General features: G+C 45.2%; 1 protein-coding gene across 1 annotated transcript in view; it reads left to right on the plus strand.

Annotated features, from left to right (window-relative positions):
* The window catches only part of ADGRV1 (adhesion G protein-coupled receptor V1), a 2,034,994-nt gene that overhangs the window by 894,743 nt on the left and 1,122,685 nt on the right, over nucleotides 1–17,566 (plus strand). The window contains exons 58-59 of the mRNA XM_078677778.1: nucleotides 1,861–2,040; nucleotides 9,460–9,624. Of these exons, the coding sequence (XP_078533904.1) occupies nucleotides 1,861–2,040; nucleotides 9,460–9,624 (345 nt within the window). The remainder of the gene's footprint in view (nucleotides 1–1,860; nucleotides 2,041–9,459; nucleotides 9,625–17,566) is intronic.

Below are 17,566 nucleotides of genomic sequence, written 5' to 3' on the forward strand. Positions count from 1 at the left end.
AGATAGTATGGTCTAGGCTCATTAAGCACACCACAAGCCCTCCCCTCCTGCTGTGACCTCCTCCCTGTCTCCTACACCAACTTGACTTCTTTGCACATCATGGCAATCAGTGCATACTGAAGTTACATTTTTCATGTGCTTGAGTACATTTATTTGAGCGAGTACATGAGCAAGGGTCATGGGTGAGTTGGTGTAAGTTGTTGCTTGGTAAAACAGTGAATGAGTGCATGAGTGTGTTGCTGTGAGATGTCTTTCAATATTTTGAACAGCGACCACAACAATGTATGTATTGAATCGTATATTCACAAGATCTACAAACAAATGAGGGGCATTCTCATGTTACAGTGAAGATAAGATATTTCGCACTTGGTGCAGTATTTTTAGCTAATTAAAGGTATTCGTGTTCATCATGCTTCATTTACTGAAAAGTGCCGTTCTGTGATTTCCTCTCAGTGAGAAGTGCAGGAAACATAATCTGTCAAATGTAAACTAACCAGGTTCTGCAGATATACCTCACTAACTATTGAATACTCTATTGCTTCCAGTATAGTAAGTCACACACACTTTGCCAGTGCACCTACAGACTCAAGGACTTCCACTATCCCTTGACTCTGACCTTCAGACTGTAATGTCAGTGCGCCTTAGCTCTCCGTCACGGCCTCCTATTAAAAAACTAGGATTCTCCTACAGGTCGGCAATAAACATCAATCCTGAAGCACCTTCTGCTAGCCCACAACGATGACACTCAGACCTTTGTGTCAATGCACCTCAACCTCAATTCTGTAGTAATCTCTGCTATTTCTCAGACACAGCTCTGCTAGGGAACCTCACTCCGTAGATGTCCCCTCCTATGTCACAACTTGTACCCTCAAAACATCAAACTTTACCACCCAATCCTTATTTGGCAAGGGCTAATTTCAATACAAAACCGCAGCATATTTTGGACAGTTATACACTATGCAATTTAGTTTTATTATGGATTAGGTTTCTCACAAAGTAGTTCCTAAAGAGTCATTTTCTGTTTTACAATTTCAAATGCGTGAAATACTACTCTGTCTCGTACTGTGTGAGTTAAAGGTATCCATTCAAAGTGCAAGGCAGAGGCACTGACATTACCAATGGTTGTTCTGATCTTCTGGCTATAAAAGGCAGCAATTTCCCCGTTCACAGTTGGAGACTTGTGTGAAACACAGCAGAATCATTAACTTCCAACAGTAAGGTGGCACAAGTTAGTCAGTCAAAAATAAATGTATTTAGTTGATTATCTTTGCAACAGCGAAGTTCATACACCATATATATTCCACACACACATACAAATCAATAACACCAGTTAAAACATTTTATTAAAGTCATTTGCCACTAATAAAAACCTTCCTATTGCAGTGGTTATATCCAAATACCTCAAGTCCATTTAAAATTCCAAGAGATGGCGCAAGTAAATCTGCGATCTTAGGATATTGAGATAGTGTTTCGATTCACTTTCAAATTTAACTCTAATTCTAAATAATGAACACAATATTACCTGAATGCCAGAGTTATTTACATAATGAGGCACTCTATTTCATTCCTCTCCCTAGTTAAAGAGACACTAGCATCACCATGTTATTGATTGTATGTGTTAAATTTACTGAAAGCATGCAATGAGATTTAAACTGTAGAAGCAAGTAATAATGTTAGAAATCTAACAATTTGTTGAAAATAACTTCAGGAAATGGCAAATTTTTTAAAACTTTTGTTCAATAAACAAATCAACATTTTTTTACTTTAAGAAACTGCCATAACTCATTGTATCTCTCCCTAAGTAAGTAGCGTATGAAGAATACACATTCTAAATTTCATCTCTCTTTTTTTCTGATTTAGAGTGTTGCTGTTATAGATATTTCCATAGTGGATGACAATGCAGTTGAATTTTCTGAAATATTCAATGTTACTTTAATGAGGGTAACAGGTGGAGCCAGGCTTGGAGTAGAAATCCGTGTGACCATTAATATTCCACCAAATGATTCACCTGTGGGAGTTTTTGGATTCATAGAGAGAGTGGTAAGTGTCTGAAGAAAGACAAGTAGTACAGCCAGATTGTTGAATTTGCTCTGTAACTTATGAATGTTAGGAACATAGAATTACAACCTTAATTACTAATGATGTTTCCCATAGTTATTGTGAACATGTGGCTCTTCCCATATACAGTTCATCAGACTCAAGTCTCCTCTATACTCAAAGATACTCAAGGAAATTCCCCCGCCACAGGTTCCTTCTACTACAGTTTGACTGTTTCTCTGAACTTTTATTTCACCGAAAAAACATGCCACCGGCTGTTACTCTCATTCAATCAATGATGACCGGCATCTGTGTAATGCTGCTCATTTTACATTTTTTAATAATATTTGCCGGTCACTAAGAAAGCACCAATCTTAGCTGTTCAACTTTTTTATTGATCATGCTCCAGATGCTGTGTTTCTGAAAGAAATGTGGTTGAATGGAGTTTCAACCTCAGCTATTATCGTCTCTCTGCACCCTGATTTCTGCCTCCTAAGAGGGGGTGGGGGGTATTGCGCTTATTTTCAAATCACGATACATTTGTAAAATAGAGAAGCTTTCTATTGCAGACTGTGAAACGTTACTATTTCTGTTCTAATAACTTTACTTTTTCAGGTGCCTTAATACATCGGCCCTTCAGGACTGGCCAGTAATTGGAGCTCTAGATTAAATAGAGGATTTGTCTCTTTTCATTGTGAAGTATGCTAGCATCACAATTTCTGGAGACTTTATTAGACACCTGGATAATAAGTCCTACAGCATCACCTCCTTGCTTATCGAGGACTTCACGGGGCTGGACTTTTGGTTGGTCAATAATGGTCCCACCCAAGAAGCTGGCTATTTGTTCAACTCCATTTTCTCTAATGAGAGGTCAGGACCTACCTTTAGCCTCGTCTGACCGTTTTACAGTTCCTTTCACTCTTGTTATCTCAGTGGAGTAATGGTTAAGGAACATCCAGTCATAACCTCAGGCAGGAACTGGTCTAAGGTTAATGTTGAAGCTTTGAATCAGACTTTAAAATCCAACCACCCACCCTTGTCAAACTCAGTATGTTCTGATGTCTCCACCACTGATGTGTGATTGGGTCTGCACTGTACTGTTTAATCCCAGCTAGCAAAAAAAGAACCAGAGACCCTGTGTTCCCACTCTCTGATTTGATGATATATTGCATAATTTTAAAAAAGTACTGCAAATCCCTTAGGAAAATATGGCAGAAATCGTAGAGTGCAGATGCTAAAGATAATTACAAGCAGGCTTTACAAGACAACCATTAAAGCTGCTACACAAACATTGCCACCTTTTTTGCGACAAAATCTGTGCGGCTCAAAACTGCTGGAAAATGTTGTTTCAAATGGTGAAATCACTGATTGTATTTTGCATATTTGAAATGAAATACTAGAAATCACCAAATAATGCTGGCTTACGAAATGTAGTACTAGTTGGAAATACATGTTCAAAAAATCAATCAAGGTGTTATACCTCAAATTAGTTATACCTCAAAACTTTAAACGCCTTGATTGAATTGTTTTTCAAGCCATAAACAATAGTACCTTTTGCCTATATAGGCTGGACTATACAAATGTTTAAGAACTTGTTATCCAAAATCCATACTTTCCCTTGGGGATGATAAAATACACAAGCTCTAAAACGGAGTGTTAGAGTAAATTGGAAAGGTGTGAGTAATACTTTTTATTAGCAAACATTTCATAAATGTAAAAAGTTCACTTAATCTATATGAGTTGATTCTGTATTTAGTAAAGAATATTTTATTACACAGAGTTGATGACAGGGCTTTAAATCAATTTCTTTGCAAGGCGAACTATCGGGATGATATTTATTAAGGACGTCAGTAAATTGAACATAAAAAAATAACAGATCAAAATATATTGACTTCAAGTGTAATAAAAAAAGCAAAAAAGATGCTGGTGTTGAAGGTACTGGCTTGCTTTTGATATTTAGTTGTAAAGGGATTGTTTCTGTGATCTTATGGTTTTGATCTTTTTACCAAATTTCAGCATTGTCTGACAGATATCTCCACCTGGATGACTACCAACTGCTTACGGCTTAATGCCGATAAAACTGAAGTATTGTTTTTTAATCAACCCTCACCCCCTCAAACTGACCTTTGGTGGCCTTCAGTGCTCAATCCACCCCCTTGCCCTGTTTCATCAGCTAGGAATTTGGGATTTAAAATCGACAATACTTTGTCGTGCAAAACCCAAGATAGGACATGTTTCCTCTACCTGTTTCTGGAAACTAACGGCACTATGCAAATTCCTCCGCCTACTACCTATGGAATGCAGGAAAACTATTGTCCACGCACTAGTGACTTCCCAATTAGACTATGCTAATAGTCTATATTTGGGCCTACAGGCCTATCTGTTCAGAAAGCTGCAAACAATCCAGAACGCAGCTGCAAGGCTTATAAGAAATATCCCCCTAAGACATCACAACTCACCACATCTACGCAGCCTTCATTGGTTACCGGTAAGAAAACGAACAGAATTTAAAGCACACGCCCTTGCCTATAGAGCAACAAATGGCACCAGCCCCCATTAACTTAGGAAAAGAATTAAAAAATCACACCTCACAAAAAATCTAAGGTCAAATCACCAAGAACTTCTTGTTACCCCCCGTTTTCCTAAGGCCAGGCTGGGTAGACGCTCATTCTCAGTCAAAACAGCCATCCTCTGTAATTCCTTACCCCTACAAATCAGGAAGGCCTCATCGTAGCCTAGCTTTCGTAAGTTACTGAAAACATGGCTCTTCAGTCTCCCGTAGTCTCTAGCGGGCCCACAGTGCTGATTCACTTACTCCATCTTCGCTCAGCGCTGGGACACTCCCGTCGGGGGTAGCAGCGCGCTCTATAAGATACATATTAAATAAATACATCTTATGGTTTTGCACTTTATTCCCCTCAGATAGGAGCGAGTATAATACTTCATTATATATTTGAGTGGCTGACTCAGTAGTACGCTCCACTGCTTATCTCCGAACCCAAGCAGGGTACACCCTCCATACCACTTTCCTTGGTGTTCCGATGGTCAGAAAAGTACTTGATATTAAGCATTGGATATCAACATACCTCAGAAAGATCTTTTGGAAATAGCACATACACCTACTACAGACTGCTTTCTTGATGATTGATATGATCTTAAACTGAATTTAGCCAGGCAGCATGTACAGAAAGACATGGTCATGGGCGACCATATTTTATGCTCACCACGGCTTGGTGATCAAGTAGGCCATGAGACCAGAGTCAAAAAGAATTGCTAAATCTGCTCAGGACAACAGGATATCTCTGATCAACAGTGACTTGATTGCATTGATAGAGAAGCTAAGATGTTTTTTTCCAGATTGATTCAGTAACTTAATCACTTATGCAATTTGTTTGGAAAGCAAAACCTTATGTATGAATAAAATTCTAAGGATCTAAACATGCATTTTTATGAGAGGATCTAGGCCCGGGTATGCTGACAAATTGAAGGCAGGCTTTTCAAGGGTTATCGATAAGCAAGGCTAAAATTACAGCCTTGAAGCCACTTTGGGGCCCACACGCATAACCTCATTTAAGTCTGGATTCCTTTTAGGTACTGACAGATGTTGATAAGGAAAACTGTGACAGGAGGTCTATTGTCTTCAGATTGTGTTTATCATCATTGAAAAATTATATATTTGTTTTTTAAAAGGTACTGACGGATGATTTTTCTTCACATCATCTCTTTCTGTGATGCCCGGTGGAACTCATTTGCTTATCTTTGAAATCTGGCTGTTGTTTATGCTGTGTGCAGTTGCCTATGTTTGCATGTAAACAAATCTAGTATTTGCATGCAAGTGAGGAGTGCAGGCACTTGGCAATCCCACATTTCGTAGCCCACAGAAACATAGCAGGGGAGTGTGAAGGGGAACATTTTGGGGATCCTCATAGTTAAATGCCTAGCCACCACAAGTGTTGACAAAAAATGAAATAAGCAAAGTGAAATAATTCGTACCTTAGAAACATGATTGTGTGTCCAGTAACAAAGGTTATGTATTAGCTAAATCATGAAGGGCTGCGCTGGCTCAGCCTAGAGCAGAGTGCCTGTTTGAATATGTCTGTAGTGTGTAAATTGAATTAATTTAACCACTTGTGTCTATGAGTTACTGAATTATTTTAGACATTACATCTCAGAAGTAGAAAGCGGCAAACCCGTCCCGCTGTTTTTGACCTGTACTTTCTAAATGTCAGGCTCTAACTCACAGAAATTAATTAAATTAAATGGTTAAATTAATTCACATTACACACTCCGGGAGCATTAAACGGGGGCTCGGTATTGCACTAACTCAGCGCAGCCCTTCATGATACGGATCCAGATACCTTTAAACTGCAGATATTATATACACTTGAATCTGTTCATTCAACCATGCAGAATTGTCTCTTTTGGGAAAAAAGGTTTTCAGGTATGGAGCTATTATTGTTTGGAACTTGCAAAAACTTCAGCAGTTGTTCTAAGTGTAGGAGAGTGGGGTCTGCTTCCTATGGTCATCCCTACTTTTTGCTTTTGCTTTACTGGTTTTCGACTTAGATGTGGCTGTGGGCCTGCTAATCAGACCCACAGCCCAGATACACTCTCTCTAAATTCGCACCATGTACTCTAGGTACAACCACAATTGGGAATTGGTTCACCTTGTCAGCCCCTGTAGAAGTGTACCCTAGGTACTCAGGGCATAGGTGTAACCAAGGCCTACCAGGGGCTGCAGCATGTATTATGCCTCCCCTGGCTGGCCACTCAAACTGACACAACTGGCTGATCACTCAGCTGGGGCAAGGTCGTGTAATCACCCCTTGCTTATGTATAGTAGTCCTATATCTACCCTTAAATATAGACACACAGTAACCTATAGGTCACTCCTATGGCAGGCCTTAACAATCCTGGAGGCAGAGTGCTTGGTTATGTGTGAGATGGTGCTCTAGCATGAGCTGAGCCTGTCTGCTGCTTGCGGAAACATGTCCTTACAGCTGTTCTATGATATACCATATACTCTTAAGTGCATTATAATCCTCGCTGTTGAATGCTAACTTTGGTTTGGCTTTATCTAAACATGTAGTGTAAGGTGTCATATGCTTTGGAATACTACCCCCTCCCCAATTCTGGCGACGGGGTAGCATTCCACCCTTCTAGAGTGAGAAGACATGTTGTTGCTGACTATCCCGGTTAAAGTTAAACAGAGCCCCAGCGTCACAAAATGGACGCTGCTGCCACAGACACAAGTCTGACCTCCTGCTGCTGGGAATCCTTCTAGTCACGGAGGTTTGGACAATAGGTTTCCTGCCTGGAGAGGTGCGAGCACCACCACAGACAGGACATTGTGAATTGGGACAGGGAGGGCTGAATAGATTGAGACACTGCCTGGGGCACACTAGGTGCTCCATGCATAGTCCAGTTCAAACCGGTGCTGGGGCACTCCAGCCCCAGCTCTGGCGCGAAACTGGACAAAGGAAAGGGGGTGTAACCACCCCCCTTCCTGGTCCCACCCATAGGAGGGACCCAGAAAGTAATCCAGCCCCTTTTAGTTGTATAAAGGTAGGAGCTGAACCCCAGGACATTAGATTAATCCTGGAATCGACTCGAAACAAAACTCTGGACCCTTCGACATTCACCTGAGCTGAAGACTGAAGAATCTCCCTTGTGGCCAAGGAGTGACCACCCTGGGCAACCAGGCACCATCCAGCAACTCGACGGCTTGCTTTGTCCCTGTTCCCGCTGGAACTCGAGCACAGCGCCCAACAAGATCCAGACTCCCAGACCTCTCTGACCCCACTGCAGGACTCCAGCACAGCTGAGCACCATGGAAGGCGTTGGGACACGTGGGACCGGACATCTTGGAAAACCTGCAACTTGCTACCAGCGCAGCTCTTGGGGCATCCTCGAAGCTGTGCACTGGGGACTGAGACACCCCGACACCGAGCTGTACCTGCACCGAAGACCAGCCCTCCACACTCCACGAGTTCTGCGTGGGGCTCTTCTGCTTGTGTTCCTGCTCGATGCGTTGTCCGGTTGCTGGCCCGTTGGCTAGTAGCCCTATGACGACGATCCTTTTGAAAATCCATTGCTGGTCTGGTTGCTCCAGACTGGCCCTTGCTTCCCTGAAAAGGTGAAGTACCTCAGATCCTCCTGGTCTGCACCAGAAGCCTTTTGTGTATCCTGCGTGGGTTGCCTTTGCTTAGGCTTGTTGGCTCCAATCTTGAAGTCGACCCCTCCATCTGCGAGAACCTTCGTGGGACAGCGCCTCTTCAGCACCTGGTCATCCTCGACGCCTCCTGGTCCGCGTGGCTGTAAAGACAAGCTTCACAACAGCACCTGATTGCTCCTCGACGACATCTGGTTCCTTCCTGGTTCGACCCGGTCACTGGCTAGTGACCTAGACTCTGTCCCCTCTGCTTTCAGGTCTTCTTCAACTCCGATCCACCCTTGGATCCACCCGGACATCTTCCTCCTAGTCGCCTGCATCATCTTCTTCCAAGGCTCCATAGGAATCAACAAGAAAACCCGACACACTTTGACACTTATGCACCCGCAGCCCATGGGTGAGGTAACGCGAGTACTTCGGTGCTCCTGTAGGGATTGACTATCCTAGTGTCTAGTTTTGTTAGTTGTATCTTCCTAGTTAGACCGGAAGTGTCCTAAATCTTCGTTACTTACCTTTTAAAGTTCCCATTGACTTTCTATGGACTCTGGCGTGAGTGTACTGACACTGCACGCGCCGCCTGTGGGCCTCCTACTCCTAACCTAAGGGTCAGATAGTGTAGCCCCAGCGATTCCCTAGGCCCTAGGCCTTCTCCTTTCCCAAGTCGTGGTTCTTATACCACTAACTTAGTATATGGTTTTACGCGCCCCTAGGGCCTAACTGTAAATTGTGCTATTTAAAGTATTTCTAAGAGTAACTTGTCATGTGATTTTGCCTCTGACCTCATAAAGAGTTCAGAGGAGTGTGTTAGTAAATAAATACATATATATTTTATATATATCCTGTGTGGTGTCCTTTCATTTGGTATTCAAGGGGTTACATATGGTAAAACAGCTGGCTTTACACTCCCTCAAGAGTCTCTTAGCCTAAGACTGCCCAGTCCACGCTACCACTAGGATAGCTGGTCTATAAGGTTGACTTACAACCATCACCATAAGGGTTGTTTGGACTAGTGCAAGGTGCTCACTAGAATAGTGAACATCATATACCAGGCCAACTTCTCACACTAAGCATCTTTTGCCCACACTTGTATGTCCTTGTTTTACATTTTCACCGCCTCATCAGAATACATTTGACGTACTTACTTATGTATACTTCTACTTCGAAGGAGTAACATTGCAGCAATTGTTGGTATTTGCTGATGGATCAGGAGCTATAGTCTTTGTGTCTCAGCCTTTTCTTTTCTTTTCAAGGTAACAGTTTATGAGCCACAGTCGCCTGGTGACCCAGCTGGGTCAGTGTCCTTGACTGTGGCGCGGAGTCAAGGTGGAAGGGGTGCAGTAAGAATTATTTGGATGCTGGAGGATGCAGCTAAATTTGATCTTAGTCCTCTGAATGGAACTATTTTCTTTAATGAGGTACTTAACTTACTGGAATGTTGAACTGTCTAGCATAATTTACATTACAGCATTGCAGTTTTATATAATGTTACTATAGTATGTGACTTATATCTTTAAACATAAACTCCCCACAAATGGCATCTCTTATTCTCATTCCATTGTGTTTAAATCCAATACAATCACATGCAACATGCAGAATCTGTGCAGGACAGCGATGCACCAAATAAATGTAAATGTAAATGGCAACTTTGCATCCATTAAATAGCTTAGGATATAAACCAGGACCTCGATAGAAGTAGTATTGTATTTCAAGCCAATAAAGCAAAACCATAACATTCCTCTACATGAAACAAAACATTTTTTTCTTGACATGAGTATAACCCTTTCAGAGAATGAGAAGGGTGTACTCTAACTACCATGACAGAGTATTTTCGTCATTTATTTGGAGTGTAAGATATGTGCCATCTTCACTCTGACTTAACTTTCTATTCTGCTTTGCACCAGGGCCAGCCAGTTCCTACATAATACCTGTGACAATTGCAAAGTGTAGCCCAGCAGGGAAGAGAGAACAAAACAGGAAACACTTGCCCTAGCTTCTGCAATCTCTCTTTTGACCACACACAGTGGGTGCCTGAGAAGGCAATCAAACCCATTCTCTTTTCGCACTTGCAGCAAAAACTGAAATCGCTTGTGCGATAGAGTATGACTTTCCATAACTTGGAAAATAGTGTTTTATAATTAAAATTTACCAAGATCTGCCACAAAAACACTCCAAATGCCCAGACAATATTCTCAGTAGTACTGGCAAATGGATCCTGATACCCCGACATGTTTGGGTCTAGGGTACGATTATGCTTGGTATTAGCGCTGAATGTGTTGCATTTGGTTTGGCTTGTTTGTACATAGTTATGGCCTTTATTAATTGCACGCCCCATTTAATATGCATGTTACATGCCTTTATATCAGACAGGGGTTTGTTGTAGAAAAGTTAACCAAACCCACATACCTTGCATACATCTTCAACTGTAAGGAAGATTTATTTTTGGTTTTTTCTGCTAATTCAGGAGACTCGTGTCCCACCATATCACCTGCCTAGTACTACCCCTGAGTTTATGTATTAATAGCTGTATTATCAGATTCCATGCATTTCATTAATTCCCTTTTCCACTGGAATATGCCCGGTGCACTTGGAAGGCTCTGTGTCACTGAGCGTTGTCTCATATCTAACACCAAGGTCAGGTTGACAAATCTTCACAAAATGTTTTTTTCTTGGCTGGTTCCAATCATGTATATATTTATGCATTTATTTATGTGTCTTTTCAATAGCATGAACCTAGCCTACCTAAAAGGCAGTAAAGTGTATTTTTAGTCAAATACAAACATAAATCAGTAAGTGTTAGGAAAGAGGTATCTAGTTAGTAGACTGTTAATGCATTGTAATGTAGTGTTCTTTAGAGAAGTGCCTCTTCAACTCTTTACTAAATGGAAGCAGTGTTAGGTCAGTTGTGAATGATCAGAGGATGTTGTTCCAGATCCTGGGTGCATGGATGGAAAAGTCCCGCTATTTTGTTTTACATTTGTTACACTTCTTTTTTTTTTATTATTAATTTTTTTATTGGCATTACAAGAAAAAACAACCATCACAGTCATTGGCAGTAATTAGTGACAGCAGAAATACAAACAGTGTTCATAAATACATTGGTAGGTTCCTGATGATAAGGTGCATCCCTTGTAGATGACAATAGTTCTGACCAATAAAGCTGCGTGTCGAAAGGCCCTCCCACGCAGAGAAGCTGACAACCTCACTCCTGTCTAGGGCCCCTCCTGTCCTTCCCACCATGAACATGCCATTCGTCCAGTCTACAGTGCGTTATTCCACAAGATGGTGCCGTGTCCCCAATCGAGTCTTCCGCTCTAGGCTGTTCATTTACATCCTCGTCCTCCGCCGCATCCTGTACCTGTCCCCTATCTAGAAACCTGGACCAAATTTTTGGGGCCGATTACGAGGGGGTAGTAGGTCGGTGTAGAGTTCCGTTTGTGTACAACAGTATGTCATCTCCCTGGACCATTGCGTCAACGTAGGGGTTGGGCCTCTCATCCATGTGAGAGCTACACACCGTTTAGCCAGAAGGAAGGCCAGTCGACCAACCTCCGGTGTGCCGGTCGTAGGGGCTTAGAATAACCTAGTATGGCCAATAAAGGGTCAGGTGTCAGTGTTAGTTGGTAATCCCGCTAACCCCATTATACACGGCGTACCAAAATGTCAAGATTTCCAGGCAGGACCAAGCTACATGTAAGAAATCAGCAATTTGGGGTCCACACCTCTCGCAATTAGGGCTATCTCGCAGTCTATATCTATGTAATCTTTCAGGGGTGTAGTAAGTCCTGTTCAGGTATTTAAAGTGGAGTAACCTATGACGGCATTGAGAGATATTCTTGTCGTGCTTGTGCAGCAGTACTGCCATATCTCCTCGTGTAGTTCCGTTTGTAAGTCGATTTGCCATGCTAGTCTCGGCTTGGCGTAATCCGCCGTCCTCTCCGAGAGGGCTATACGGTCAAATTGGTTATTAATTTAGCAGGGGTTTTAGCATTAACAACGTAATCGAAAGCTGTAACCGCCCGGGTTCCTCCATATCCTCCCCTAAAAGGTCTCTTAGTGCTTGTCTTACCCTATGGAACCGAAAATGTAACAACAGTGGGTAGGAGGTATCGTCTGTTTCGATCTCTCCCCAGGTGCGTGCAGTGCCCTCTGCAAACAGATTACCCATGTTGTGGATATTCAACGCGCTCAGTGCCGTTAACACCCCTTTATACATGCATGGGATCAGCCAGACGCACCAAGCGATAGAAGCTTTCGGGGCGTATAGTAGGCTACACGCCTGGACATCCATTTTCCGATGCCAAGCATGCGTGACCGCAATCAAGGAAGCCCGTCTGTCGGTCTCGGGGTTTTGCAAGCAACGCTGGCAAAGTTGTCGGATCTATTACAATCGATTCAATGCATATGTGTGGAATGCTAATCGGGCCATGTATCCAGTGATAGGCGTGCGCGCACTGCACGGCGCGATAATAGAGTTCCAAATCAGGGGCATTCAGGCCTCCCGCCGCATACCGGTGAATAAGTATTTTCCACGCCATTCTTGGTTGTTTCCCAACCCATGCCAGTCAGACCATTAATGCTTGTAGTTGCCGGAAGAAATGGGTCGATAAAACCATAGGAATGTTGCTAAACAGAAACAAAAAACATGGCAGCACGATCATTTTCATAAGTGAGACTCGTCCCAGCAACAATAGTGGCAGAGTGATCCATTTTTCAACATCCTCCTCCAATTTGGAGACAGCCACGCCATAATTCTCCCGTAGGACTACCTCCGAGTCCACGTGGAGTCGGATCCCCAGATACCGTACCGCATCCGTAGTCCATTAGATGGGGTATTCCTAGTCAAATTTCCTCGTGGCTGGAGTAAGTGGAAACATGAGGGACTTGTTCCAATTAACATGAATGCCCGAGAGAGAGCTAAATAAGACCACCTCGCGGAGCACCGCTGACAAGTGGGCTTCCGGATCCCATACATATAAAAGGGTATCATCCGCATATGTGGACACGATCAGATTGTATGTGGGGAATCGAATGCCTCTGTGGCTGTGGTATTCGCACAGGGGAGGTATACAACGTAGCTAGCAGTTGTAGAAACAGCTGTCCCACACCCATCCGACACAATACATGTCTTAGGAAAGGCCATTCGACAGAGTCGAAGGCCTTTTCCATGTCTAGGAAAACCGCGACCGCAGGGACTTCCGGACGCATGTGCTGGAATGCCGCGAATACTGTCCTGAGGTTATACGTGAGATTGCGAGTGGGTACAAATTCAGCCTGTTCTGGAACCACCAGCGAGGTAACCATAGGGCTGAGGCGGTTGGCGATCAATTTGGCGAATATCTTCGCATCCACGTTTAATAGCGACAGGGGACGATACGAAGAGCAGTCCCCCGGGTCCTTTCCTGGTTTGAGAATAGCGACCAGTATCGCCTCTCGCATTGTAGGCAGCATAGTGCCCGGGTCTGCCATATCCTCAAAGAGGGTAAACAGTCGAGGAATCAGGAGGTCCGTAAATGCCTTGTAAAAGGCCACAGTGAGGCCGTCACTTCCCGGCGCACCCCCGGACTTCATTGCCGACAATGCCAACACTATTTCCTCCCGTTCTATCGGGCGCACTAAGAAATCGCGGTGCAGATTGGAAAGCCAGGGCAACTCTATATGAGAAAGGTAATCAAGTATGCGTTCTTCTGGTGCGGGGCCACGTGAGGCATACAGAGCCGAGTAATACTCCCGGAAATGCTCCGCCACCTGTGCTTTCGAGAGAAGGTCGACCGTCGTCGCGGACCTCATTTCAGGTATCACCTTCCTGACCCTACATCGCTTAGCCAGTTGCGCAAGCACCACTCCCAGGCGCTCCCCCTCAGCGTATGATATAGCAGTTGCGTATTTTCCTAAGTGTTTGACTACAGAATCAGCCTCCTCGTGGTACTCCTGGAGTACTTTAGCCAGTTCCTGGGTGAGAGCCTCGCTATCATCGTGGAGACGTCTATTCTCCAGCTCTTTAAGTTTAGATTCTAAGACCTGTAGTCAGCCTCTAATCGATTTGAGGACCCCCAAGTGTTTTGAGATAGTGATTCCCCTGATATACAACTTGAACGCCTCCCAGACATTCTGAAACGTTCCAGGAACCCACATTGGTGTCAAAAAATATCTCAATGGCCGTCGCCAGCTCCTCCCTGAAAGGGGCATCAAGTAAAGAGTATGGGGGAAATCGCCAAGCAAATGGCGGTATGCGCCGCGCCGGCGTGGCTACCGATAACAGTATTGGTGAATGGTCTGAATATGTGCGAGGAAGTATTGCGCAGCTTTGAATTGTGGAAGTTAATTGAGATGTGACAAGTCACTAGTCTATCCTAGTGTGTATATTATATGGGGCCGAGTAGTGCATGTAACCCCCTAGTGTGGGGTGTCTGTGCCTCCACATGTCACACAAGTCTAGCCGGGTCAGTTGTGTCTTCAGACCTCTAGCAGAGGCCGAAGGGCGCCGGTATGGGCCATCTGACCTGTCTATGTGCGGTTGTCTGGTCATATTAAAGTCGCCCCTCAGAGTATTTCCCCCCCTCCCGAGTGTGTCATGATCTTGGCTGCTAACTCTGAATAGAAGTCTGGGTGGTCGTAATTGGGGCCATATGTGTTCACTATGCAGAGCTCCATGCCCTTTCCACAGCACCTTGTAATCGTGTATCGTCCATCCCTGTCCGACACAAGCGGGGTTATCGTCAGTAGTGTCTTCGGGTTGACCCACATAAGAACTCCTTTGCATGTGATGTGAACCCAGCTGCGTGTATATTGCCCATGAAGCCCCTGTATCGCAGTATGTGGCTATCAGGCGGTAGATGCGTCTCCTGTAATAGTGCTATATCCACACCTTGTCTAGCGAAGTATTTTAGGACCTTTCTAACCTTCCTATGGTCGTTGAGACCCCGTATATTCCAGGTCATCAGCGTCAGCGTGTCCAAAGCGTCCCCTGTTGGAGTCATCCCGGCCGCAGCAGTCTGTATACGTATCCTAGTTATAGTGTCTGATCATACATCCTAACATAGTAACCTGCCACTGCCATATGTGGTAACTTGTGAAAAACACCCTCTAACTGTAAAAATTCCCCTCTCAAGCCCCACAAGGCACAGACACGCCGACCCACCCCCGTCCCGTGCCCACCCATGCCTGCCCATCCCCAACTAGGCTGCGATCATCCCCCCTCCCCACCGTATCTGAAACCCTGCAACCAAAAAGGAAAAACAAAACCCACTTTACCAACACAGTGGAATACACGCGGGGGCACAGGTAGCCAGCAAAAAAGCAATCGCTATACAGAATACAAACATATGGCCGCCCGCCCCTCCCCCGTCCCGGTGCAATGATGTCCAGCGTGTAATCATAATCCTTAGTCCTAAGCACACTAATCATAGGGAGTGCAAGCGAGCACTCAACTGAGACTTTAGTCGACTTCAGGCGCAGCCCCATTGATCTTTGGATCCCCTTGCCCATTAGTGCGCACAGGTACAGCAATTAGCTTAATGTCAGAACATTGGACAACCACTTCCCCGAACAAGAGCAGCATACATTTGCATATAATGACCTCGCTGCCAGCACGCCTTCTTATCATGTCATTGTCACCAATTCAACCCGCGCCCTCCCTCACAATTCGTAGCACACACAGCAGCAGCCCGCCTATGAGAAAGAGGTGCTCAGGTACCATCATGTCCCACTTTCCGTAGTGTTCCTCGTCAAAACCATCTGCGCAATTCAATTCAATTCAAGCTGGGAAATCCATCCACAAGTGTCACCATTAGTCCTGCTCTTCCAGGGAACCCCCCTGTTCCTCCGCCACTCTATTCGAGGAGGGTCGTTACTCTCTACGCCAGTCCTTGAGTGTCTTTTGAAGAACCTTAGGATCCGTGAAGATCCTGGACCTCCCCTGTCTGTTAACCCCAGCTTCACTGGATATAGCATCGCATAGTCCGTGCTCATCTCTCGTTATTGGCGTTTCATCGGCACAAACTGCCTCCTTGTCTCCTGCACTTTCGCAGTGAAATCCGGGAACAGTGAAAGAACCGAGCCCTCGTATTTTAGCGGCTGTTTCTCTCTTGCTAGTTTTAATGCCACGTCGCGGTCTCTGTAATTGAGCAATTTAGCGATCACAGGCCTCGGAGGCGCTCCTGGCTTTGGTCTCGGGCCCAGAGAGCGGTGGGCCCTCTCCACCACAAACTTTTCCGAGAAGGCCGTCTCACCCAGTAATTTCTTTAAGAGCTTCTCAACTAACACCTCCATATTCCCGGTGTGTGTATTTTCCGGCAGGCCTGTAATGCACAGATTGCACCTTCGGGAGCGATCCTCTAAATCCTCTGTCTTGTCTTGCAATATTTGCATCACTCTGCTCAACTGCCTATGTTCAGAGTCCAGGGAGGGCGGCGCTCCGATATGTTGATCCTCTCCGCTTGTTTGTCTAGCCTCTCCGCCATGCGGTCCATTCGATAGGTGCCATCTTGGTTCCCAGCGAGGCAATCCCCCCCTGCAGACTCTTCTCCATAGCCAATAGCAGGGTACGAATATCTTGTTGAGGAGGCTCCTCTGCAGACTCCTGTTCCCCAGGACCTTCTCCCACTGAGGACTCACCAGTTTTGGGTCTCTTAGGGTCAAAGGATAGTTTGGGTTGAGGCCGATCCGCGCGTCCAATCCTGGCGTCTCTAGATGACCCCCTGCGTCCCGGAGCGAAGAAATACCCCTTGTTAGGTCACCCTCCGGATCGTTGTGCCCCAGTCCCTATCTCAGATGCACCGTCTTAGGGGTGTCCAGTTGGTTTCCCTTCTTGCCGTGGTTCTTCCAGACCGCAGCCAGTCGCACATCCATACGGGGGCCCGAACCAGCAGGACTCCTATGTGTTCTCTCAGGTCAGTACTACAAGTCAGGGGTGCCTTCGGGCGGTCAGCAGTCGCGCAGTGGGGTCAGCACCACCACCTCCAGAAATCCAGTGTCCGCAGCGCCACGCGGCCAGACTCTCAGCTCAGGGAGGGGGGCATCAGCCGCCGAGTTACCACGTTGTCCGGGGGGGCAATGCAACGCCCCAAGGGCACCCCCGCCACCCACCATCAGATCTGAATATGGTGCCACCGCCTTCCCGCCTTTCCGCAAATGTCCTCTTCGGCGCCTTCCCTGGTATAAGCCCCAGTGCGACTGCACCACTCGCTAATTGCAGCAGCGCTCCGTAGCCCCGGAGGGACACCCAGCACCTCGTCCAGACCCCTGCCTCCTCAGTACTAACAATGTCTTCAGTCTTCAACGGGGGGGTCAACGTAGGCCACTGCCGCATACCCTGTCTATTCTCTCGGGCACACTCTCCTCACCTCATCTCTCTGGACA

Source organism: Lissotriton helveticus, chromosome 2_1 (genome assembly GCF_964261635.1).
Source record: "Lissotriton helveticus chromosome 2_1, aLisHel1.1, whole genome shotgun sequence".
Classification (NCBI taxonomy): domain Eukaryota; kingdom Metazoa; phylum Chordata; class Amphibia; order Caudata; family Salamandridae; genus Lissotriton; species Lissotriton helveticus.